This window comes from Aspergillus undulatus, assembly GCF_047715775.1.
Source record: "Aspergillus undulatus strain CBS 261.88 unplaced genomic scaffold BDV17scaffold_8, whole genome shotgun sequence".
Taxonomy (NCBI): Eukaryota; Fungi; Ascomycota; class Eurotiomycetes; order Eurotiales; family Aspergillaceae; genus Aspergillus; species Aspergillus undulatus.
In genome coordinates this window covers 583,250-606,275 of record NW_027396612.1, presented here as the reverse complement: position 1 = coordinate 606,275, position 23,026 = coordinate 583,250, and the positions used below count along the sequence as shown (strand labels likewise).

Here is a 23,026-nt window from a genome sequence, read left to right as displayed (position 1 = left end):
CACAAGGAAAATCCATCGCGCATCGATTAATCAGTCCATAGTTAACGCCCATAGATACAGTACATGCATCATCTATTCATATCTTTCCGGGGCCCGGAACATCTTAGTTCGGTAGCCTCAGCTACCTCGATTGTAAGCCCTCTACAACGGCAAAACAGCCGCCGCAAGCGCAGCTATAAGTGCAACACCAACGCCGGGCTTGAGCATCCCAGCCGCATCCTCATCGTCGTCGTCGTCGTCAAAGATGTCATTCACGCCATCCTTGATGTCGTCGCCGACGTTCTCGACACCATCCTTGACGTCGTCGATGAAGCCGTCGTCATCGTCATCGTCATCGTTGTCGTTGTCGTTGTCATCGTTGTTGTCATTGTCATTGTCGTCTTGAGGAGAGCGGACGACAATGTTCGCGGCTTGCTCGAGGTTCACGGGAGAAGCATCGCGCTCCAGGATGGCCTTGGTGTTTTCGGCCGCAGCATTGGGAGCTGCCAGGGCTGAGGTACCGAGGACGGAGAGAAGGAGGGCGAACGTGATTGGTGAGAAGCGCATGTTGGTGGTTTGTTTGGGAGTATTAAGTCAAGTCAAGTAAGTAGTAGTAGAGTGGATTGCTTGAACGTAGATTTGCTTTGAAGGATGCTGATGCTGAAGTTGATAGAGATAGAAACCCATCCAGAGGCGCGAAGCAGGACCCTTATATAGACCTTCTTCACAAACACATCACAATATAGTTTATAGTCCAAGACCCAAGCTCCTCACCGCAGCTGGAACGCAATCCGAAGCAGCGGCTGATCCAAATCAAAACAGGCAAATCCAGCGCCGCCTCTCCCAATTCGGTAAGCGTCGAGCCAGGCAGTGCAGCGCTAGAAAGCCACAGTCCCAAGCCCTGCTGCCAGCTGATGGTGCCAAGTGCGTTGACTCATGAACCATCCAATAGTATGAGGCTGCGTCTCGTATAGCTTCTTTCGTCATCCTGCCCGGGAATGGATCGGCAACATGAACTAAACTGCTTTTGGGGGGCTGGAGCGCCGGCGGAGATTTGGTGGGGCCTGTTCTTGATGCACGATGCGGTCGGTGTTTTTGGTGGCAATCGATGTAAGGCTGAATTGGGCTGATGATTATGAGGTGTGCATGCGAGATTTTCTAGTCATTTTCGAACAGCTCGTGTTCGCATAACGGGTTGTGCAGGATCAGGGACCGTGCGACGTAAGACCAGCCCTACTCTATAGTGAAATGTGGGGTTCAGGGTTCTGGTGCTGCCTATCTATACTTAGAACAGGGTCCAACAGACTCTGAGTAGGTTGACTGCGCCATACCACGAAGCAGGCTGAAGACTCAAGTGAGAGTAAACGAGATATGAGAGTACGAACTCCTTATGCTGGTGCCTATTCCAAACTTAGGCAGCCAAATAGCAGCAGTCTATGATCATGTCAGTCAATCTCGGCAAGTGCATCGTGCCTCAGAGGACGGAAGCTATACTTTATGGCTCCCTTTCGTTCGAGCCATGCTCCTCCTGACCTGATTCAGGTTCCTCCTGTTCCGATTCAGATTCCTGTTTATCCGACGAGCCATATTCCCGCACCTCGTAGCCACAGCGACTACAGCTATGATACTTCCTCTCCTCCCAAGTATCTGGCTGCGCACCATACTTGAGAAACAAACTGGTATATTCCTCGCCCCCTTCACACTTCGCATAATGAAATGCCCAAGGGTCATTAGCATCCATATCGTCACGTGCAAGCAAGCGCTTCAGTATGTCAGGTCTCTCCGCATCAACAGCATAGTGGAGCACCCCGCAAGATGCCCAATCGAGGTGCGGAACATAAACCTCCTCATGGGCGAGAAGCATATCCAAAATACCATCGTGGTGGCCGTTGATGGCCTAATACAGTGCTGTCTGCCCATGGTTGTCCTCCTCGTCTATGTATAGCCTGTCGTTGGGCTGAGATAGCAGTAGTCGCACGAGGTCCTCTTGTCCTTGTTCTGTTGCCATCATGAGCGCGGTATACCCGCCCCAAGATAAGTGGTTTAGATTCGTTCCAGGATGGTTTATGAGTAGCATGTTTAGGTACACCTAAACTTTAAGAAGCACCTCCGCCAGCACCCCCCAAATCTTGCCTCATTCCGGGGAGACACTACGGAGAATGGCCTTTCTTCCCCTAGTACATCTAGCTCAGATAATAGCTTGGAAGAGTGCTTTAGGCTAGCAGATATACAGGATAACCTTTTTATTAACCTGGTAATTTTTACTCTGGATGAGCCCTGGGAGGCTGGAGACTTCAAATGCCCTGCTGAACAAGTTAGCGACAACACTACAATCTCGGGGACAATTTGTCCATATCAGACTCGAGTAGTAGAAGGCCTGATAGTGCTTCCTGATCTGATACATCAGGGCCTAACTGAGAGGCCTGTACGCCCTTCTTCTTTTGGAGATAGGTAAGGAGTTGGGGCCGGCCGCTTAATACCCAGCTGTCTGTCGGAGAAAAGCATTCATTTGCGGGGTGTCTTTTGGTGATCTTACAGGTCAGGTCCTTGTATATAACTATATATAAGGTTCCTGTACTAAGTTAATGTTAATACTGTTAGAGTATGCCTGGGATAAGATAATTTCATTAAGCTGCAGCCGCGCGGCCTACATTTAGCTGGAGTATCAAGAGGGACTTTATTTAATGGTCTGGAATCTCATAGATTCTTATTTATTAAAGTGCCAAAATAGTTTAGCAAACCATACTACCCTAGCTGTAGCTGGGGGGAAGTCTGCTGGTCCTCGCAGGGGAGAGTAGTCGGGCGGAAGGAAGAGAGCAAAGGTTGGCTGTCAATAATCATCTCCTGGCCCTGAGAGGGTTTAGGGTCTGCAGGGGCTGCAGGGGCCTGGGTATAGCACTTGCTATCTAAGCATGCCTTTATTAGGCTAATATCTGAAGCTGTAACCTGATAGATTCTTTATTGAGTTGGCTCCCTGCCTCCGTCGCTTTTCCTACCCAATCCTCCACTTCTCCTGAAACAGCGTGCGCCGGTGGTTTCTGTGTTCCAGTAGGTCTGTGGGGTTTGTTTAATTGCAGGACATTTTGTTTGGTTGGAGGGAAGACTCAAAGAGTGTTGTATCCATGTAGGGTCGCTCTTTTTAATATATTTCCAGCATGATAGCGCCGACCACAATTGATCCAACGCCCTGTCTCCTGGCCCTTCTGAGCATTCCGGAACCTAAGTCCCCTGACTAACATCGCTATAATAGCCTGGAGATGAACATGTGGAAACTGCTCGCCAAGACCAAACTATCGTCAACATTGTCATCATTATCATCAGGTACAACTTTGTCATCGTTCAGCGATGTGGTTATCAGGTCAATGGGTTAGGGAAGTGGTCTGGCTGCCTAGCATCAAGACCCGGTGCTGCCAGGGCGCGACGAGGTGTGAATGTTTGGAAATAGCTGATAAGTCGCAGTGTGCCCTGGAAATCGGCGTGCCATTTGTTGCCCCTGGGGCTCAAGAGTTCGAAGATGATGAAGAGTGCACGACTGTTATGGAAAGATCGACGTTGATGGTGGAAATGTCTTCTAGGGCCTGTCGCAGGAGAACAAGGGCTTTTTGCTTGGCTGAGAGTGCATCTATCAATGCACGGGATGAGGGGTCTGTCTTGCTTGACATAAAGGTATGCCGGCGCTGGACTGTTTGGTCTAGGTCTGATGGAATCTCTGGCCTGGTGATAGAGACATGGGATATGCAACGCATTAGCTGCATTAATGGCATGTCGGAGGATAGGATAGTTCCGACAGAGTCGGACGAGACGGCCGGAGGGATCTGTGTCGGTGGCATAGGTTACGGCTAGATTGCTGCAGACGCTCGTTGCAACTGGGTGAGTTAGCTGGAGTAAAGAACCGCAAGGCCGAAGAGGGGCTTGTAATGAGACAGCCTTTAGATTTCTTGTCTAGACTCTGATACAGAGGGTCCAGCAGAGAGCCCGGAACAGAGAAGCCAGGGTCAGCGTAGACGAATGCATTGTCCTGGACACAACGCACAATTGCTGCTTCAGTCATCTAAGTATCTGGAACAGACTCCGCCTCTGGCACAGGAACAGAAATGTCTTCCCCATCATCTTCCCCTGACTAGCCACCCCCTGGTTCCAAAGGAAGAGCTTGCCGTACCCCAAACGTTCCTGTCCGGTGAGGAAGCATCTTCGACAGGACGGAACAGCACAGTCGCATCTTAGCCGCCGTCTCCGACAGTTATGACAAGCTTTAGAGGCAGGGGTCGCCATCGGGGAGATCTAGCCAAGAAGGGCGTCTTGATATGGGTGTCTGCATGGCTCCAGCTGGACTCTAGGTAGTTCCATAGGGAGGGGTGCCGACTAGATTCCAAGATTACCTGCCGACTACCGACGGCTTTGGCCCGTGGAGCGGAGCAGTCGATCAGCCAAACCCCAATCTGGATATCTGGATTTCACTGTGGCCAGCAGCTGCACGTGGGATGAAGACGAAAATCAAAGGCAGCGATGAGTCCATGATGAAATTGGGCCCTGCGGGCTTTGTCAGCAGTCGATGCGTCTTGGCTGCTGTGTTCAGTTAGGACTCCTGCTTAAGGTGATCCTCTACAAAGTATAGAGCTGGGCCAGACTAGCAGTGGGGTTGCACCATTTTCTTTTGGCATATATATACACTACATCATCGAGCCTAATGCAAGCTCTCCCATGGCTGAAAATTCGACGAAAATACATGATGAAGCCTTCTTGGCTCGTGAAGGAAACACCACAATGATGAAGGCGCGAGAACACGCAAAGCAAGCTCATTCACGCTATAAACTTTATTCGACTCATATTTGTTTGTGAGAACGCGGTTGGTGCTGCTGGCAGGCGTGGAACTGCTTCTCACTGTTTCTCCTCTAAGGGCAGAGTTGCTGCAGCAATGCTGGGGACATATATTTGGAACGTCTAAAGGTGAAGGGTGCTATACATCCCATTCCTTCTTCAGCAGGTTCTTCCAGACGTCAAAATCCATCACCTCACCATCTACCAACATTGCCCCCTTGTCAAAGTCCCTCGGCTGGGGTGGAATGTAGATAAAGTCCTTGATGTGCTTCCTACTGCATCGTGCAATCCTTATTGTTCCTTGCTGCAGTAGCTCAACGCAGTCTGGACAAAACGTCGTGTCGAAGCAGATCGGGCAGCGTGACCAACCATCAAGGACAGGGTTTGTCCGCCTGCACGGGCCATCACAGGTCCACGTCCACGAGGCTGGGCATTCCTCACCTGCAGAGAGGTTTCCACAGGCGTACGACACCGCAATCACATTCTTGGTATCCCCGGCGCCTGCCAGCGAATTGTGAAGATCCACGAGGCCGTAAATGTCGTTCTTGGGGTCATCATCAGAGAGAATCTGGATGCCACGTTTGATAGAGGGTCTGAACTGAGCTCGAGCCTCTGCTTCCTGACCATTAAGGCGGTAGTATACCCCAAGCATAATAGAACGGGCGCTAGCCAATGTGTATAAGACCGAATCAGAATGCGATGGGATGTGCTTGACCATTTTTTCGAGTTTTGCGGCAGCGGCTGCAGCTACGAGCGTGCCCACGCCTGCTTCGACAGCATCAAACAGAAACTGCCGAGCCAACCAGAATGATGCCTCGAGCTTGACTTTCCCAATGTTCGTCTCATCCTTGGATGAGGAGTATGTATTCATTATCCTCTCCCAATGATTGACAGCCGTCGCCTGGTCGTGAAGAAACTCACTGTAGATTCGAGCCAGTCCCAGTTCTAGTTGAGCCGCATTTACAGTTTTCAACGATTTTCGAGCGACCCTTATTGCTGTTTTCCAGGATTCCACGAGGAAGTCCAGACGATCCGTTGCCAATGCTGCGTCGGCGACAAATACAAGGAAATCATCTTTTGGGTTCGCATTCATCGAGAGCGCGTAGGTGAGCTGCGAGAAACCTCTTGGGACAAGAGTATCTGCTAACATCTGAAGCAGCTCCATCGTGGCTGTGTGGTCGTGATTGATGCTGTAATGGCAGAGCAGTGCAATGAGGCATCTGTTGCAGTATCTATTGCCGTCATATGCCTGCTTAATCGCCTCAAACTGTCGGTTCCCGTCTTGCAACTTCTCATAGCAGTTGGCCATACGCTCTAGCGTAGTGTGAAGGTTTTCCTTGCGCTCTTCATCCTCAGGGGAGGCTCTGATTTCCGCCGACAACTGCCTAGCTGTCTGCTCATCAAGCTGAACGGCTTGTTGCCATTCTCCTTGTCGAACGTACGTCATCGCCAGGCCACCCCTGGCAAGGTAGTCATCGGGATCCAGTTTAAGGGCCTGAGCGAAATATTCAAAGGCGATTTCATGATGGCCGACCTGGCGCAGAGCCATCGCGCATTGTCGATACCAGAGCCCATCCTTCTCTGAATCACCAACCTCAGCAGCCTCAACCAGCTCATCGGCGGTGGGTTTGAGATTGTTAATCTCCTTGCCCTTGGCCAGGGCCTGGTAGCTGCAGACAATGCTGACAAGAGGTGTGATATCCCAGTTTTTTTCCCGCAGCCATTTTTTAACACAGAACATGACCAGCGGTTTAAATGCGGTAATCGGTTCAGCTTCGGTTGATGAGATAAAGTCCTGTTCATCCTGGGTCAGAGTGGCTACAACTCCGTCAGCTTTCCACCAGCTGCGAATGGCCTGGAGATTGGCCTCTGTTGGCAACCAGCTACAGTCCCTGCTACAGGGATCAATCCAGATTGTCATCACCTCCTCGTCTCTAAACATTTCTAACAACATTTTTGCAATGATCTCCCGATCATCCGATGAGCACTCGGACGGCTGAGCGACGGAGAGATGGTAAGCCCAGTTCAATGCAGCGTGGTTGGAGATCCACATATAATCCCCCAGATAGGGAAGATAGGGGTCTGTGAACAGTCGCAAGCATGTCTTGAGCACATGAGCCTTTGCCTCTCGGTAGTTCACACCAACTGCAAAAAATCCCTCGCCAGCGGAGACCTTGCCCTGGGTTTCGTCACGCAGGAAGTCGCCGATGGAAGCATGAGATAGCCTGACTGTAGAGGTCAGTCCGTCAGAGTTAAAGTCTGTAAAATTTTCGACGTCTTCAAAGACTTCCTCATCCTCATCCCTTTTCCCATCATCGGATCCTCCAAACAAATCAGGCCGGGTAGCCATATTCTGAAGCTCGGCCGTTGTCAGACCATCGTCTCGGTCTACGCTGAAAAATGCAGCGAACCGTCCCCGTAGGGCACCTTCAAGGTAAATCATGCCATCCCCCTCAGGCGACTTTAGCTTCAAAATCTCTTCGATCTCGTGTAGGGTCAGAGGGTGCTGTGAGCAAGTTACCCATAGCAAAATTTCGTTGAGATACTCAAGCTCCTCTTCATCTGAGCTAGCAGAGAAGCTGGTCAGGACATGGCGAAGGATCTCCTTGAGGCCCTTTGGTGGATGCTCCAGCACCTTGCGCATACTGCTCTCATTCCGCTTTCTGACCAGCTCCTGAAGCATAAGATTTACCCACAAGAACATCCCTTCTGCCCCAGCGGATAAGGTATCCACGATTTCCTTTCGCAGTTTTGCGGACACTCTTCGGAGGACCACAGATTTTTTGATACTAGCCTGGATGTACGAGTCGATATCTGCAGAATTCTTCTGTCTCGTAACATGAATGGTCGAGGCCTCGACTTCTAGACCTTCCAGCAGCTGATCGCTGATATGTGGACGGCCAACAATGGCGAGCTGAAGCCGTTTCTCGGATGCGTCGTACAGATCCTTCGCAAGGGTAAGGAAGGTTCTTCGTTCTTCATCGAACGCTTCATCTACGCCATCGAGCACGATGTAGACGTAGCTTTCCACGTTGGGGTTTCTCAAGAAATACTCGACGAACAAAAGCCGCCACGCACTTTCGATCGTGCTAATTCTTCCGTAGTCTTCGATAGTGGAAAGATACCTTTGGTACACCGGGTCGTTCTTGCTAATCTGGAGCGCGAGGTCGCGCAGCGCCTGATGAAAGGAGCGAGTGTCGGGATTGTCGTCCTTGAAGAAGAAGTAACCAATGGAAATCATCTCTGTGCTCTGCACATGCTGTGGGTAATGGTCCATGAGAAAGCTTATAATGTTTGCCGAGAGATACGACTTGCCTGCTCCAGGATTCCCAGAGATAAAAATAACAGGGGTCTCTCTAGCAAGCCAGACCTTGAAGATCTCTTCGTCCCGTATCCAGTCGCCCGTTCCAGAGATGCGCGTCTTGCTGATCTTGTCGTACTCGTCCTGGGCCGAGTCCGTCTTTGACGGACGGAGGATCTTGGGAACTAGCGCCTGAAGCGCCTTCTCTCGATCCTCGCTGCTTTCCTGCTTTGCTTCATTGACCGAAAGCGCCAACTTTCGAAGCGCTCCCTGGATGTCATTGACCTGCATACTCATCTGGTTTACCGTGGTTCCTGTCTTTGTCACTGTTGCGCTCGTAGCGCTGACCGTCACCGAGATATCATCCACCACGCGACCGGTTCGCTTTGATTCAGTCAACGTCTCCGCTCCGACTAGGTGTGCCTCGACCCTAGTAAGGTCATCGAGTTTACCCACTGCGGCCTTGATAGCGTCGTTGTCGCCAAGCAAAAAATTGCGGGTGAACTTGAGCAGCCGACCGCGTCGGATTGCCTTGGTGGATAGGGCGAAGATTTCGAGGAGGGTGACGAGAATATCAGCGAGCTTGTCGCCCAAATCCTCCGAAATAGACTCTTTACTATACGCCTTTAATCTGATAGTGAAGTCCTGGACAAGTTGATTGATATTAGCACACCTCCCTATCCGGCTCCAGGTTCGGTCCCATGAATACCTTCAACGAGCCCATGAGACATTGAATCGCATCAAACGACGACGATACGCCCCTTGCCGCGCTCATCAGATATGTCACCGCTCCAAAGACGAGACTGCTAGGAGGAAAAACCATGGAGGCTCCGCCAGCAGCGAGGTCACCGAACAGCTGGATCGGGATGAGGGCCGACTTGAGCACATCGAAAAGAACTCTACGCTTCTCCCTGAATTCGCCAAATTGTGTATTTCGTGCGTCGATTTCTTTCATGAGGTCGTCGACGTTCTGCAGTCTGGAGAGAAACCCCACATCGAGTGTTTCGTCTGTGATTTCCTGGTACTTCTTAAGCGCCCGCGCATAGATGGCTGGAATTTGGTCTTTAGGGCCCGCCATCTTGCTATCGAAACCTTCTTTCAAAAAAAAAAAAAAAAAAAAAAAAAAAAAAAAAAAAAAAAAAAAAAAAAGGGTATTGAGTTCCTGGAGTGGAATACAGGTTTTTTTTTCATTAGAAGAGCTGGACAGCCTCGTTTTCGTTGCGCTCAGTCGAGCGGGGCACCAAGTGTCTAAAAGTCTGGACTTGTCCGCCAGTGCATGAGACTAAACCTCAAATTAGATAGACTTCTTGGGGGCTCCAACGGCTGACTGAAGTTATGATGAGGTGTAAAAGAGGAATCAATACTGTTCCACTAAGATAGGCATCTAATGCAGCTATACAGATCAACAACACAAATTCACCTCAAGAGGACTCATTTTGGTTCTGAAGCCATATATCCCGTCCCGATCCCCGTCAGCTCCGCATTCTTCTTCTGCCTTTTCAGAATAACCCATGCCGCCAGCAGAATCAGCGACACGCTAAGTGCGGCACGATCAATCCATTGGCTATAGAAACTCGTCAACTTCTGACAGCTAGTTATTGATCCGTTCTCGATAATATCACAGGATATATATTGATACTAATTAATTATTAGGGACCCTGGTTGGTATACACAACAGGCTTATTCTTAAGCATGACTCTAGTGGCGATTGAATGGTTCTTATTCCCGCAGGGGACGCGGTATTAGCAAAGGGAGGAAGGCATGTTACTATTAGCCCATATTTATGTGGTTAATGCCTAGCTAGGTTGTCTTGCTAATAACGAAAGTCTGCAGAGCAAGCTCATGCTGTACTGTTTATATGCTATTATAATATTCTGTATCCCCGACCCGCTAACTAGTAAAACCTGAAAGGAGATGTTACCTATCTAATAAGCGCGTAATACAGATTATTATATAGCAAAAGGACCTGGGCGTCCTGGCTTATTATCATGACTTTCGCATAGAGGTTCTGGGTATAATTAACCATGACTGTAGATTAAGGATATTCTACCCAGATTTACAAGCCTGCCCGTATTGCCGGATGTAGCTGAGGATTTACTTCAAAGAGATCAGATTCAAACATCAATATTTCGTGCATCTGGTTACAGGGCGGTGGCTCACCTATCCGAATTCGATTGCCAATACACAGAACGCGGTCGAGACTATTAGTCAAAGGGCTGCTTCCAGGTCGTCAAGATGTGCAGAATTCTGTACAAGGATATGTAATCCACTCAAATGAGTCACCAGGCTATACTCTCAAGTCTTTGGAAATTTCTTTCTCAACACACCACCATGGTACATGGGATCAATTCTGTGGTCGAGGGATCAAAGATTAAATACGATGCAACTTAGCTGGTCAAACCAGCTGAATTTGTTTCCACTTATTGGTGCGGCATTCACCGATTACTTTGCTCTGACCACCTCTCGGCCAGAAAAGCATCAGATGATGATCTGGCTTTCTACTTTGGCATTCATGGATAAAGTGCCCATGGCTATTCTTGAAGTCCTTGCCACGCTCTATGTGGTACCAGATATGGCTGTTATACTACCGCCAAACCAGCCATTCTTTCAGCTATCAGAAGGATATAATCTGAATGAAGCCGAGCTTAGGTCCGAACTCCACTTGACCCATCGCGATCACACCCCTGAACCATCACATTGGTCTAAAAAAGGAGAGGAATATGAGGCTTTTAATTCTCGCAAAAAGCACCTTAGGAATGAAAATAAGGCGCGCGCGCTAGAGAATTTTCTTGTTAGCTTGAGCCACAAAGTTACCATCGCCTCCTAAATGCGGAAGCACTCGGTTGGGGATTGATCAGGGTCTTAACGCGTTAACTTCCCGTTATTCTAACAACTAACGACAATTGTAGAGCTGAGCCAAGGAAAGTTTATATAATAGTTCCTTCACCCTTTGGCCATACCTACTATACATTTCGTTCAATTGTTGGTCACAGTTCAAAGATCTCATCAAGCTAAAGGGCTCCACTGGCATAGTCGGACTGGAGTCTGTGTCCAGTATAAGTGTGTGAATGGCGTTTTCTTGACATTCCAGGTTAAAAGAGTTAAGATATCGAGTTCGGAATAATCAAGACTAATACGAAGGCTCTTAATATACGCCTCAATCTGAACAGGATCCAGCAAAGCCATGGAGCCGAGGCATAGACTGTATTTACCCAGCCCGAAAAACATAAATACCAGGAACGGATCATGGAAGCTCGCCAGAGCTAGTTCGGCTAAAAGCTAAAGAGCACGCTTACATGGAATGGCCTGATATGACTGTCACCAAATCCGACTTTGGTTGCCTCCGGACGAGCACTTACCATGGTTGTGAAATTACAGCAAGCATCACAACGGCAGATTGTGAGTATATATAATTGGGTAGTTAACGAACTTACGGAAACAGCTCTATCACGAGGCTTAGTCAGAAGTACCGGGTTGGCCCTGGCTCGCTTTCATGGACGTATAAAAGTCCTCAAGGGGAGAAGGATCCCTGATCCCTGTCGCAAGTAGCGCAGCAGGATTCACGATCGACAATGCCAGTGATTTACGGAGCGGCCTAGAACAGCTGTGGGGAGTGGGGACCTGACAGGGTAGTCTGCCCAGCCGTTGGAGTCAGCCGCTTGAGAATCTTTCTTGTTATGCGGAATTACTTATTCCATGCGGCGTACTCGACAGACTAGGAAGGCTTAAAGCAGAAATAGAGAAAATATTCTATTGGATGGGAGCAAGCCGACTTCACAGTCCGGCAAGAGTATCTCGCTACAGGCGGTAGTAGCTTTGGCATTTTCCTCCAAGCAAAGGGTTAGCGCACCGATAGTAGTCTCCAAGCCCTTGTTCCTATTCATATATTTAGCGTGATCCCAGTTCCTCTTATCATCTTTATCTTCACTGTCTGTGCTACAGGGTTTTTCTTTGTACCATTACCCATTACTTTGACGTTATCATGCCAATCTCGAGGAAGGCTTGGGAGGAGAAGATCCCATAAGCTTTATTTAGAGGGCAGCCTTACTGTAAAGTAAATTATCCCTCACATCTGGTCGGATAACTTTAGACCTAGGTGGGCATCTTAACAAACCTTACAACGACTCTCTTGTGCTTATAGATATTAGTAAAGTTGCATTAAGGCGCCGCCTGGAGACATGAGAATTACAAGCGTTATTTATCTTGCCAAGAGAACCGTGGTGTTATTTCAGAATCTAGCAAAGATAATAACAAAGACACCAAGTTGACCCTTCATAGCTGACCTTTTCTGGCCTGGACACTCCCACGGTTACTATTACCTGCGATTTCCCCAGATAACATAAACAAAAGCCTCCCTCGCTACAAATTAGTAAATATCACAAGTACAAAACCTGGCGCTCTATAACAATCCAAACAAAATAACAGGGGGGGAAACTTCGTGGAATACTGTTTTCTTAATAAGAGAACTTGTTATAATACTTAATTTTACTAATATAAAAGACCTTATATTAGCTCAGGAAGGAAACTAGGCTTTACTAGATACTAAGGGGGTATAATAGTAGTAATAGTCTTATTTTTGGGATTACTTAGCCAAGCTAATAGTATAGCGCCTTGTTTGGTTTCTGCACACACTATTACGACGAAGGAAACACCATTGATAGAGGATACAGGATACAACACTTCCTATTCAGGATCTAATGAGGCCTCCGGCCACCTATTTAAATTATTATACAGACTGTAGTTAGAAGATCATTACCTTCAATCCAATTCATCCCACAGTCACCTTGGTCACCTGACCCGGATTCGACACTATTAGTCACCTGCGTAGCTCATACAATCCCCCGCGCTCTGTTTCTCTTCCTCTTTCTTGCTTTTGCCTTCATCTTCTCACTTCTCCATCACCAGCGACCGCCACCATCATGGTCGAACGTGAAAACAATGGAATCAATCATCCTAGCGAAAAGAAACAGCCGCCGGCACAAGCTGGTGGCGGCGTACCGTGCTCTGGACGGCCTCGACTCCTGCCTTTCCCCCCGCCGATCTGAAAAAAGTGGGCATTCGTCAAGTTTCGATGACGCTCGAATGAGTTGATTGCCCGACATTCTTTGCTCCATATAAATCCGCAGTTGAGAAGCCTGATATTGGTCCACTGAACAGCTACATCCCCTTCGAGCAGGGCCCTTTCTACAATGCGCAGACTCTTGCCGCATACCTAAGCGAATACTTCAACAATTGTGTCCTCCCAGATCGTGAATCGGAGCCCGCTGGTGCCCAATATTCCGAGTAAATCTGTCCCAGCTCTCTCACTATCCTGCAAACCCTCTGACAATCCGGTGTCAGCTGGGGGAACTTCGGTTTCGGCGACCTTGTCGACTTGACGCGTGGCTCTCGCTGGCAGGTGAAGACGACCTGGCACATGCCGCAAAGCGGCGTCCCTCACATGGTTGTCATGATGTTCAGTGAAATGGCCAAAGGACAAGCGCTCTTTCATGGAGAAATCAAGACTGCTATCCGCATCATGCATCGGCGTCTGAAAACTTCAGCGCTTCGTCAGCATATCCTTGCACCGGTGAGTTGGCCAAATACGAAAACGCAGCTGTCCCTGCCTGACGCCAAATTGGAGGTTTTGCTATTCTCGGCCATTGGAGAGCATCATTTGCGTGTCATCAAGGCTTATCACGATGACGAGCAGCTTGTCATGCGCACGACTCCCCTTTTCGACCTCCGCAAGCGTGACGATGATCTGTTCATACAGTTGTCGAGATGGTGCCTCGGCGGCCCTAGTTCGAAGCCCACCACCCCTACATAGGCGTCTTTTCTCGGGATGATTGTTACTCAACGTGTGGAGTCTTTGGCGTTCGTTACTCATGATACCAACAGCATTAGTCACCGATCACTTCGAGATGGCAAGACTTTTGATAGATGCGGGCGCGGACTCAGAACCGCCGATTGAGCATCCTTGTGGATCCAAGACACGGCGCAGCTGCTTGCGGAGCAAAAAGATACAGGCACGGCCATGTTGGATCTTATCCTGAACCACAAGAACGAGAGAATCTGGTTCCGGCTCGAGATTGCGAGGTATGAGGAGCAGAGGAGGACCACGAGTCTGTGGAGGCGGATGGGATAGTCTTTAGGCGTTTGGTGAAGCCGAAGATCCAGCCATGGTATCTGCTTACTATTGTGACTAAAGCTGATAGTATTAGTACGGCGAGGCTGCTTTTGGCGGCGGGGACGTGGTTAGATTATATGCACGAGGGGATTGCGCTGGCGGAAAGCGAGGAGATGCGTGAGTTGTTGGAGTCGCATCGCTGACGGTGGCCAGCCTTGACTTTGGGTAGAGGACTGGCTTGACTCATTGCTGCCGTGTCGGACGGATATAGCAACGGCGAAAGAACATCTTAGTACAATGCACAGCAGTTATCGCTGACCAATTCCTCCACAGGATGAGCTGGCATGCTTTACTCTGTGAACCTCAGCTGAAGAATCCTCCTTCAAGGCTCCTGATGTTGGATAAGGAAACCCTATCAACGTCGAGGTCACTATTAGGCCATGGCCGCTTCAAGAATTCCGCCCATCGTTGCTAGCCACAGGACGACAACGACAGCGGTTAGGATCACGACCCTGCGGAGAATGGGGCTGGGGAAGACGCGGTAGTATAGAGCAAGGACAGGGAGCTTGGTACTGGCGATGGCGAAGTTGTAGAAGTGGCTGAAGATGTAACCACCGTGTTTGGGCTAATGTTAATCTCGGCGGTGGTTGTGGAGAAGTGATTACCACCATGAATGTCTCTACGTCCCCCTCATCCACCGCACCGATGTGCCTCCTGTTCCGTACGAAGAGCCTAAATCCAAGTTATGTCAGGTATACATGCGGATTGTATGGGGTGAGCTATGCCTACCATAAACCAGCCCACTGAGGCAGAGTCCAACACTGACAGCCTGTAATCAAGCTTCCTATTTTACACTGACGAAAAAAAATTTTTTTGCTTATTATGTGACTCGGCCGGATGATGAATCCATCATGGTGATTACAAAACTCCCTCTATTTTTATCTCTCCAAGTATACTGCAACTGGTCTCGATTTCAGAACCCCATGATTATTTCGAATGAAGAATCAACGAATGAGATTGAAGTGTCTATTGACCATGCTATTTTTGCTATATCTTAAGAGATTGCCAATTTATGTATCGGCGTACTACTGGTGTTGATATATCTATGAATTCATGAATTTCTATTCACGTGAATATTTCCATTATTCATATTCAATTCATATAATTCATTTATCAAATGGGGGTATAAGAAACATATTGCGAATATGAATGGGGCATGTGACAATTTATGTCATTGGGGTATGACGATGTGATGTACATGGCATGATATGACACGGGCAATTTATGCCAGTGATATACAAAATAGTATGGAATACAACAAAAAAGAAAACCAACCAACCCCCCCCCTCCCCCATTTGGGGTAGACGAGGAACGCAGGGAAAACTCTCGCGGTAGCAGTTTATGCTTGCCCGGAGAAAACCTGGTTGGGATTGGTACAGGATTGGTATATGTGATGGAAGGAACAGAAAAGAGGTGTACAATATTGGGGAGAACAGGAATGTGTGTGTGAGGGAAGAGGAGAGGTGGGAGGTGGCAGGGCGAGTATATATATTGAGGGGGGAGGCGGAGAGCGGTGGCGAAGGAGTAGATGAGAGTGATGATGAGAGGAATGTTGTAGTTGTACTTGTCGATGGTACTCCCCACGAGGCCTCTCCCCCTGACGGTAGACTACCCCGAGGTGCCAGCTCGGTCAGTCAGGACAATGGTTGGCCCGGCCGCGTCTCGTCGGGCCCGAGAGCGCCAGCAGCTATCCTCAACCTTAGCTGCCACGTCAGGGATTGCAGTATTCTCGTGGCTCGTATGTCGTTGTTGATGTTGGTGTGTATTGTGTTGGTGGTTGGTACTCACCATGAGGCCCTCCTCCTAGACGGTTAACCCCCGGGGTGTCAGCCCAGGAAATCAAGACAATGGTTGGCCCGGCCGCGTATCATCGCGCCCGATGAAAGCGCCAGCGGCTATCCTCAACCTTAGCTGCCCGGTCTTGGAAGTGGGTTATCTCATGGCTTGTAGAGTGTTGTTGTTGATGAAGAAGAAAGGAATATGTGCTGATGTCTTTTTTTTTTTTTTTTTTTGTTTGTTTTTTGTATGTTGAATCTGACTTTTTGTTGCTTTTGACTATTTTTCCGGGTTTTCTGCTTTTCGATTATTTTTTTATTTTATTTTATTTTATTTTTTTTTTTCGTCGGGTTTGTTGTTTTCTGATCTTGTTTTGGTGTTTTGTCGATTTAGAGAAAGCCGAAGAACGAAGGCGATAAGTAAAAGAGAAATATAAAGCGAATCAATAGATGTCAGGGGGGTCAAGCATCATGTCGCCGGACAGAACCTGACTTGGTTGACCGTGTCCAAGAGCCGAAGTGTCGGTCATCAGGGAATCCGAGTACATGGCCTGAAATTTCTGTTGAAGTTGCTGTTGTTTTTTGTATTCGCGGATGCTGTCCCACTGTTTCTTTAGTATAGATGAGGGGCATGCCGGACATAGTCGAATCGCCATCCTGGAATTGTCAGTCACAATGATTTCGATGGTAGCTCAAGCGGGGAGGGAACTTACATGGTCAATACCAGTTTTGACGACACGACAAGGGTGCTTGCGTCCGAAGCGACCCTGGTCGGGGCGAGGAGATTGACGGGCGGGGACGGACTCGTTAGGACGAGTGTGACGAGGTCTGTTAGGAGGACTGGGTTGGCGGCCCTGTCCGCGGGGTTGAGCGGCCCCGGCATGGTTAGGTGAAGTCGGGTTCATGTGAGAGTTAGGGTTATTCCCAAGAGGAGGGTCAGCTTGCTGCCTGTGGTGATCTCCCCCCAGGGAGCGTGTAGACTGTACAGGAGCAGAGGCGTCCCGCTTGACTGGTCCTCGGGGGTGACGAGGGTTGCGCCCTGCGCCACGAGAGTTGCGCTGACAAGTGCCGTTGAACCGACCGCTTCCCAGACGGGGGTAAGACGGACCGGGAGAGGAAGAAGAGGAGGAGGGTGAGGACTGGGGTTGGCGGTAATGCATGATGAGAGATTAGGTGTGAGAAGAGGTGTCCAAGAGAGGTCCAAGACAAGAGGTCTGCAGTAGAGGAAAGGTTCACACAGAGTAGTTGTCTGTCGAGGCTTGATCGAGAAACGGGTCTGCGATAGAAACAAATCTCGGATTTTGCGCCTGTGGGTGGTCAAGCTATTTGGGAGAGTAGAACGATTTGAAAGCAACGTTTCGATATGGGCTCTTTTCGGCAGAGACTTGCTTCTGTGGTAGGATGAAGAGGGTACGGAGTGGAAGAGACTGAGAGTGTTTCTTGTCTGTCCTCGATGGAAGTCACCTCCTCAAAAAGCGGATTTAAAGAGTTTGGGGTACAGTAGAGGAGTCTTCAGAGTGAGTAGCGATTGCTTTAGTCACTTGCAAGGAAAGGGGGGAAGATGAAGAAGGGGAAAAAAAAGAGCAGGACTCGAGCTCAGAAGGGGGCCCCTCATATAGGCAAAAAAAAAAGGCCCTACTGCTCTTTTTCGGAAGATGAATGCGGCCATTTAGCTGCTATACCCCATGTCCCCTGTTCCCTATGGATAGGAACGATATCCCGGCCGCCAGGCCGCGTGGTCCACGAGAGAAGTTTAAGTAGAGTTTTCCACGTGAGATAGAAATTCCTGGGGGCTGCATGGCAGGAGTGTAGTTGATTGGTGGGTTCTAGATACACGAGATGCTGGAAGGTCCAGAGACTGGGGATGAACCGATTGCAACCCCAGAAACGGGCGAACTGAGTTGTAATAGCCTCCAGAACATCTTCGAGGCAGTATGCCTGTCGACTCATCTGAGCGCCAACTCACATTCCTTCAGACATCCCTCACCTATCGACCGGCTCCTCACGCATGAGTCTCTTTTTGGGCGTCCTAATCACCAGTGACGAGCTGCTGCTACTGGGCGCCTGGCTGTTCCGCTCTCGTTTGCTTTTCTCGGAGCTATGCACACAAGAGTAAACAGCAGCTCAACTTTGGCAAAACAGCCCTCACCTATCATCCTGTTCGCCACGTTTGATCTTCTTCCGGGGCTTCGTACCCCCCAGCGATGACGTACTAGCATTGGACGCAAGACTGTCCCGGTCCCGTTTACGTTTCTCGGGCTTAGCGTTGCGTTTTCGTCTCATGTCCTCCTTGATCTTCAACCGCCGGTTGACTTCTTCCGAGATGTCCTCTGTCTGGAGGGCGACAGGGATGAAGTTCTGAACGTTTTCGCTTGCACCGGGAAGATTCATGTCCACGCGTTTTCTCTTCGAGCGCTCAACTTCAAGGACTGGCTCTTGTGGTTTAGTCTCTTGCTCGACCTCTATCTCATCATTAGATCTTCGCTGGCGCTTCTTCTTCTTCTGAACGGAAGTTTCTTCGCTAGAACCATTCGAGGTACTTGACGCGGCCTTCGCTGACTGAGAGGTACGAGAAGTTCCTATCCAGCGATTAATCGAGTTCCGATTCATTTTCGTTGTCTCCAGGACAAGTCTTCTCCGGCATTTTGCCACGAGGAAGGAAAAAAGCAGAAAATAACTATGGACTCACGTGGAACCTGTTAAGCGTTAGCATGAGAGAACGTGAAACTTTTGCTTAGAATTCAAGCCAGAAACTTACGATGTGCTTCTTGACGCCCTCAAACTGCGAAACGAGCTTACTAGTCCGCTCAATCATTGACGCAACCAGTTTTGCGGCGTCGGTGCCGGCTGCGATTTCGCCCTTTAATGCCTGCAACATTTTGAGGTGGGACGATAGGACCGAGTCGTGCTGGGCGCATAACTGTTCAAAAAGCGCGGGTCAATGTCAGTTTGCTTTTGGCTTCCTGGCCAGAAAGAGAGACCAAGAGGAAGTCTCTTCCGATGAAAAGCTATCTCATCGCCACGAGGGACGAGATCGAGATCGACCAAGCGGATTTGAGTTGCGAAAGTCGCGATAATTTGACAGTCGGCAGTCACGCACCTGCGGCCAGGATAGGCTGGAGTTTTGAGCAGCCTGGTCATTATGTTTGTCTGCTCCGTCGGTTATTTCTTCGACGGTAGGATTGAGTGGTGGATAGGAGGTCTCTGGCGACATGGCAACGTTGTTTGTGGAAGGAGAGTGGGTGAGGTGCGGATAAAGTTGAGTGTTCTTCTTGGGGCTTCGATCTCCACGCCAAGACTGCGGTTCCTGGTTACCGTGCCAATCACTGCTCAGCGTCGCAAATTCTTTCAGAGTCTAGAATCACTAGCTGAGGTCAATGTGAGTTGCACGAAAATGTCTGGCAATTATATTCAATCATGTGCTATCCATACAGTATTATCCAGTACGCCTGCCAACTAACGCCTGTCCAATTATCCATACAAGGCTCGTGAGTCGATCAATCACCATGCGCCCGCGTCAAAATCAAATCTAGCCAGCTCTTTTTGTGAATCCTCCGCGTCCTTCTTCGCCTTCATACGCATGTAAAAGATAGGACAGTCTCGCGACGAGCAGATGACCTCGCAATGAAGACTGCCTTGGCACCGCTGACACTGGGTCCACAACCGCCCGAATCTGACTTCAAGGTCGGACATTTTGGTCAAGCTCTTGGTGTAGAGTTCGCCTAGTCGAGGCCGACATGATTCACACACGGCGCCGGCACTCAAATCCTTCCCAGTCAGCGGCTTCTTGCAGCCCAGGCAAGTTTCGGTCTTCTTGGTGAATTTCATAAGGCCTCCCATTGTTGGCGCCGCCATCGCAATGGACCGGGTATGCTCGCCGTGAAGCAGTTGGCCAACTTTCTTCTCTCCAAGAATGGGTTCGAAGATACGACCGAGCGGATTGGCAAGCTGGTTATCGAGATAGTACCGTGTGTCAATAGGAATGTTATTCTCGAGCACATAGATAGGATCTTCCGACTTCTCGTAGTTCTTGGCGCCTGTTCCTTTGACGATGACGTACGCGACTCGATCGCCGAGAGCAGGAGCCGAACCAGCATCACGCTTTCGCATGCGCTCCGCAAGTTCGACGTGGGCTTGTTTAGCAGTGTAGGAATCTTTAGTCAAGGCCTTCGTAATCACGAGTTTCGACATATCGATCTTATTCTGCAGCAAGTCGGATATCGTGTCCTTGACATACCTGGAAGAGAGAGTCAGTAAGCAATTAAGATAAGTGAGGGTGAAGACGTACTCTTGAGCGGCATCGACATCACGATCGATCAGAATCCTGTGCAAGACAGTCTCGATCACGTTCTGAACGAGCAAGCAGTTGTCTCTCCGAACAGTCTCGATACCCTTGGTGTCCATCTTATCGTACTTCTTTGGGTTTGTCCAGTAAAGACCCGCATAACGTTTCTTGTTGATCAAAAGATACGGGAAATAGACCTTTTCGAACTCGAGCTTGATCGGCTTAATGAACTTTGACGACACGTACTCCGACGCTTCTTGCCCGAGCTTCATAGCTTCTTCCAGCTCGGTGACACCGAACTTTACCATTACGGAGTCGGTATCACCGTAGACAACCTTTGCATCGTGGGAATAGCCGTTGGCGATGGTGTACTTGGCTTCGACCTCTTGCTTTGTTTTCTCGATCATCTGACGACCGTAACTGGTCGTACTACTAGCGATGGCCAGGCATGGTAACTTTCCCACGGTTGCACCAGTAAGACCGTAGACACTGTTGGCACTGATCTTCAGCGCAAGTTGTCGTCCGTTCAGGACAGCCTTCTTGAACGGATCCGTTTCCATGCCCAGTTCCTTCTTCGCTTTCTTTCTTGCGCTCAACAATTCCTCCAAAATCTGCGACAAAAGACCTTTTCGCACTTTGGGGGTGCAGAACATATCGCCGTTTGGCGTGACAATATAGTCTTCGTCCTTCTTCATGCCAGCCGCACTGTTCTTGTTGAGTAATGTCGTGTAGCACAAGTTGTGAGCCTGCATGATGGAAGGATATAGAGAAGCAAAATCAAGCGTCGCGATCGGTACGTTATAGAAATCGCGGATGGGTTCGATGACGGTAGCACCCTCATAATCCTGCTCATCCGTTGACTTCATGTTCGGGATCACCAGCTGTTGCTCTAGTGCTTTCCGGTATAGCTGGCTGAGGAATTTGACTTGCTGTCCACGCGAGAGCAAGAAGTTGAACGGAACACCTGTGACTCTCGCCATCTCTGTGTAATTGACTAAGCACATCAGCTTGTCCATCAGTCGCTGCGGCAAGTACGCATCCTTCAAGCAATATACTGCAAGTCGACGTCTCGAATCGGGCGTGCCGTTGTAGAGCTCGGTGATCATCGTATGATGGACGTCTTCCTTCTGTTCACCTAAAAACTCGTAGGAGACGGAATTGAGGGTGTAACTTCGCAAGTTATGATCGCGCTGTACAAGCTGCAGAAGATCCAATTGCAACCGTCCGTTGATATTGGTTGCCTTCGTGTCACGATTGCCCATCTGCTTGCTGGAGAAGCTCGTCTCCTTCGCTTCCGACCGCATGCCGTTAAGTCGTGTCCAATATGGGAAGTTTGTGCATTTGAGGTGCTTGGCGCGATCCAAAAGATAGGGAAAATCGAAGTTGGCTATGTTGTATCCAATAATAACATCAGGGTCGACCTTTTGAACAAAGTCCTGCCAAGCCATAAGCATCTTCTCCTCTTGTTGGAATTCTAAAATCTGCGTGTTGACAATCGAGCTGCAGGTGTTGAGAACAAACACATTCCGGACAAATGGTTTCGTTTCTCCGTATCGAGTTACCACGTTGGCGATCTGGATGACGGGGTCTTGATTTGGTTCGGGGAAAATTCCTTTTCGTCCCGCGCACTCGATATCGAATGATAGAATCCTCAATGGCGCTATCTTCGCCCAGTCACCAACCGGGGCATGGGGAATGAGATCTCGGTAGTCAATGCGCGCCTCGAGCTGGCAGTTTGAAACCTTCTCCTGCTGGGAACAAAGCTGATACTTCCCAGCCAATGCTTCGACCCAGGACATACCCTGTATACTTGTATCAATCATAAATCTGAGCAAGTATTGGATATTGTCGAACGTCAGAATTCCGGATTCGGACTGTTTCCACAGCCCCTTGTAGTTGAGCGTCTGGGCTTTGGTTTCCAGTGCACTTCGCAGTTTTGGGATATGCCTTGGTTCGGTAACCGTGATCTTCAGGTAGTAGCTCTTCATATTCCCTTGGAACCCGTAGATATTTTCTCTCATTGTGATTTGGACTGACTGGACCACTGGCGGAAACTGCCCAAGCTTCGTCTCAAGGAAGGCTCGGTAGGGGTCGCAGTCCTCTTTTGTGAATCCAACGGGCGCGGCGATATACAGGTAGTGCTGAAAGCCGGTAACGTGAAGTAGGACTGATTGGCCGACCTATTCGAGTCAGAAGCAGCACCTAAAAGATAAAGGGGACGGAAAACATACCTCAGTAACACCAAAAAGCCTAATGGCCGCTCTTCCCATCACTGAGCCCTCCTCCGCATCAATATGTTGAAAGCAAATGTTCTCAGTCGTCGGGTCAAAATCCCCAAGAGGAGGTCGTTCCCATTGTTGGTCCTTCTCCGCGCTGTTCGCCTTCAACCCGCCGATATCCTGCGTCATCTTCTCAAGAACCTCCTCTTCGAATTGACTTTTCTGCGGCTGGCTCGAGCCGACCTTTCGCTGGCCATTCTGCGTTCGCGGGCTGGGTTTGGCTGGGGCCTCGACATCGATCTTGCGCTTCTTCATCGCGCTGGGCGATTGCACGACGCCGCGGGAATTGTTCGTAGCATCACTCAGAACGCCCCGTTTCTGGGGCATGGCGATACCTTCAGTCATGGCGAACGCTCATATGAGTCTCATGAGCAAAATGCCCTAGCAGGGGTAGAGACGGGAAGAAATGACAATGAAGTC

The 23,026-nt window shown here is 49.3% G+C and overlaps 5 protein-coding genes across 5 annotated transcripts; 2 read left to right on the top strand and 3 right to left on the bottom strand.

The window, feature by feature from the left end:
• Nucleotides 1-4,936: 4,936 nt before the first annotated feature.
• Nucleotides 4,937-9,176, bottom strand: BDV17DRAFT_288536 (NACHT and TPR domain protein; the record flags this gene model as incomplete). The annotated part of the gene is made up of 2 exons (XM_073761436.1): nucleotides 4,937-8,743; nucleotides 8,808-9,176. The coding sequence occupies 2 exons, from the start codon at nucleotides 9,174-9,176 to the stop codon at nucleotides 4,937-4,939; spliced, it is 4,176 nt and encodes a 1,391-aa protein (XP_073618799.1).
• A 3,860-nt stretch (nucleotides 9,177-13,036) lies between these two features.
• Nucleotides 13,037-13,907, top strand: BDV17DRAFT_288535 (uncharacterized protein; the record flags this gene model as incomplete). The annotated part of the gene is made up of 3 exons (XM_073761435.1): nucleotides 13,037-13,148; nucleotides 13,225-13,381; nucleotides 13,439-13,907. 3 exons carry the CDS (start codon nucleotides 13,037-13,039, stop codon nucleotides 13,905-13,907), a joined length of 738 nt encoding a protein of 245 aa, XP_073618798.1.
• Nucleotides 13,908-15,366: 1,459 nt separating this feature from the next.
• On the top strand, nucleotides 15,367-16,290 carry BDV17DRAFT_255741 (uncharacterized protein). The gene has a single exon (XM_073756967.1). It carries the CDS (start codon nucleotides 15,609-15,611, stop codon nucleotides 16,080-16,082), a length of 474 nt encoding a protein of 157 aa, XP_073618797.1. The 5' UTR covers nucleotides 15,367-15,608; the 3' UTR covers nucleotides 16,083-16,290.
• A 1,735-nt stretch (nucleotides 16,291-18,025) lies between these two features.
• BDV17DRAFT_288533 (uncharacterized protein) lies at nucleotides 18,026-18,920 on the bottom strand (the record flags this gene model as incomplete). The annotated part of the gene is made up of 4 exons (XM_073761434.1): nucleotides 18,026-18,140; nucleotides 18,192-18,621; nucleotides 18,732-18,738; nucleotides 18,801-18,920. The coding sequence occupies 4 exons, from the start codon at nucleotides 18,918-18,920 to the stop codon at nucleotides 18,026-18,028; spliced, it is 672 nt and encodes a 223-aa protein (XP_073618796.1).
• A 476-nt stretch (nucleotides 18,921-19,396) lies between these two features.
• On the bottom strand, nucleotides 19,397-23,025 carry BDV17DRAFT_255736 (DNA-directed DNA polymerase delta POL3). The gene is made up of 3 exons (XM_073756966.1): nucleotides 22,559-23,025; nucleotides 20,331-22,507; nucleotides 19,397-20,279 (listed from the first exon to the last, which is right to left on the bottom strand). Exons 1-3 carry the CDS (start codon nucleotides 22,949-22,951, stop codon nucleotides 19,544-19,546), a joined length of 3,306 nt encoding a protein of 1,101 aa, XP_073618795.1. The 5' UTR covers nucleotides 22,952-23,025; the 3' UTR covers nucleotides 19,397-19,543.
• Between the last annotated feature and the right edge of the window lies 1 nt (nucleotide 23,026).

Coding starts and splice junctions, on each gene's coding strand:
- BDV17DRAFT_255741 (XM_073756967.1), top strand. CDS start 15,609: ATGCTTGCCCGGAGAAAACCTGGTTGGGATTGGTACAGGATTGGTATA.
- BDV17DRAFT_255736 (XM_073756966.1), bottom strand. CDS start 22,951: ATGACTGAAGGTATCGCCATGCCCCAGAAACGGGGCGTTCTGAGTGAT. Junction 22,508..22,558: donor GGCTTTTTGGTGTTACTGAG/GTATGTTTTCCG, acceptor TGACTCGAATAG/GTCGGCCAATCAGTCCTACT. Junction 20,280..20,330: donor GATGTCGATGCCGCTCAAGA/GTACGTCTTCAC, acceptor TCTCTCTTCCAG/GTATGTCAAGGACACGATAT.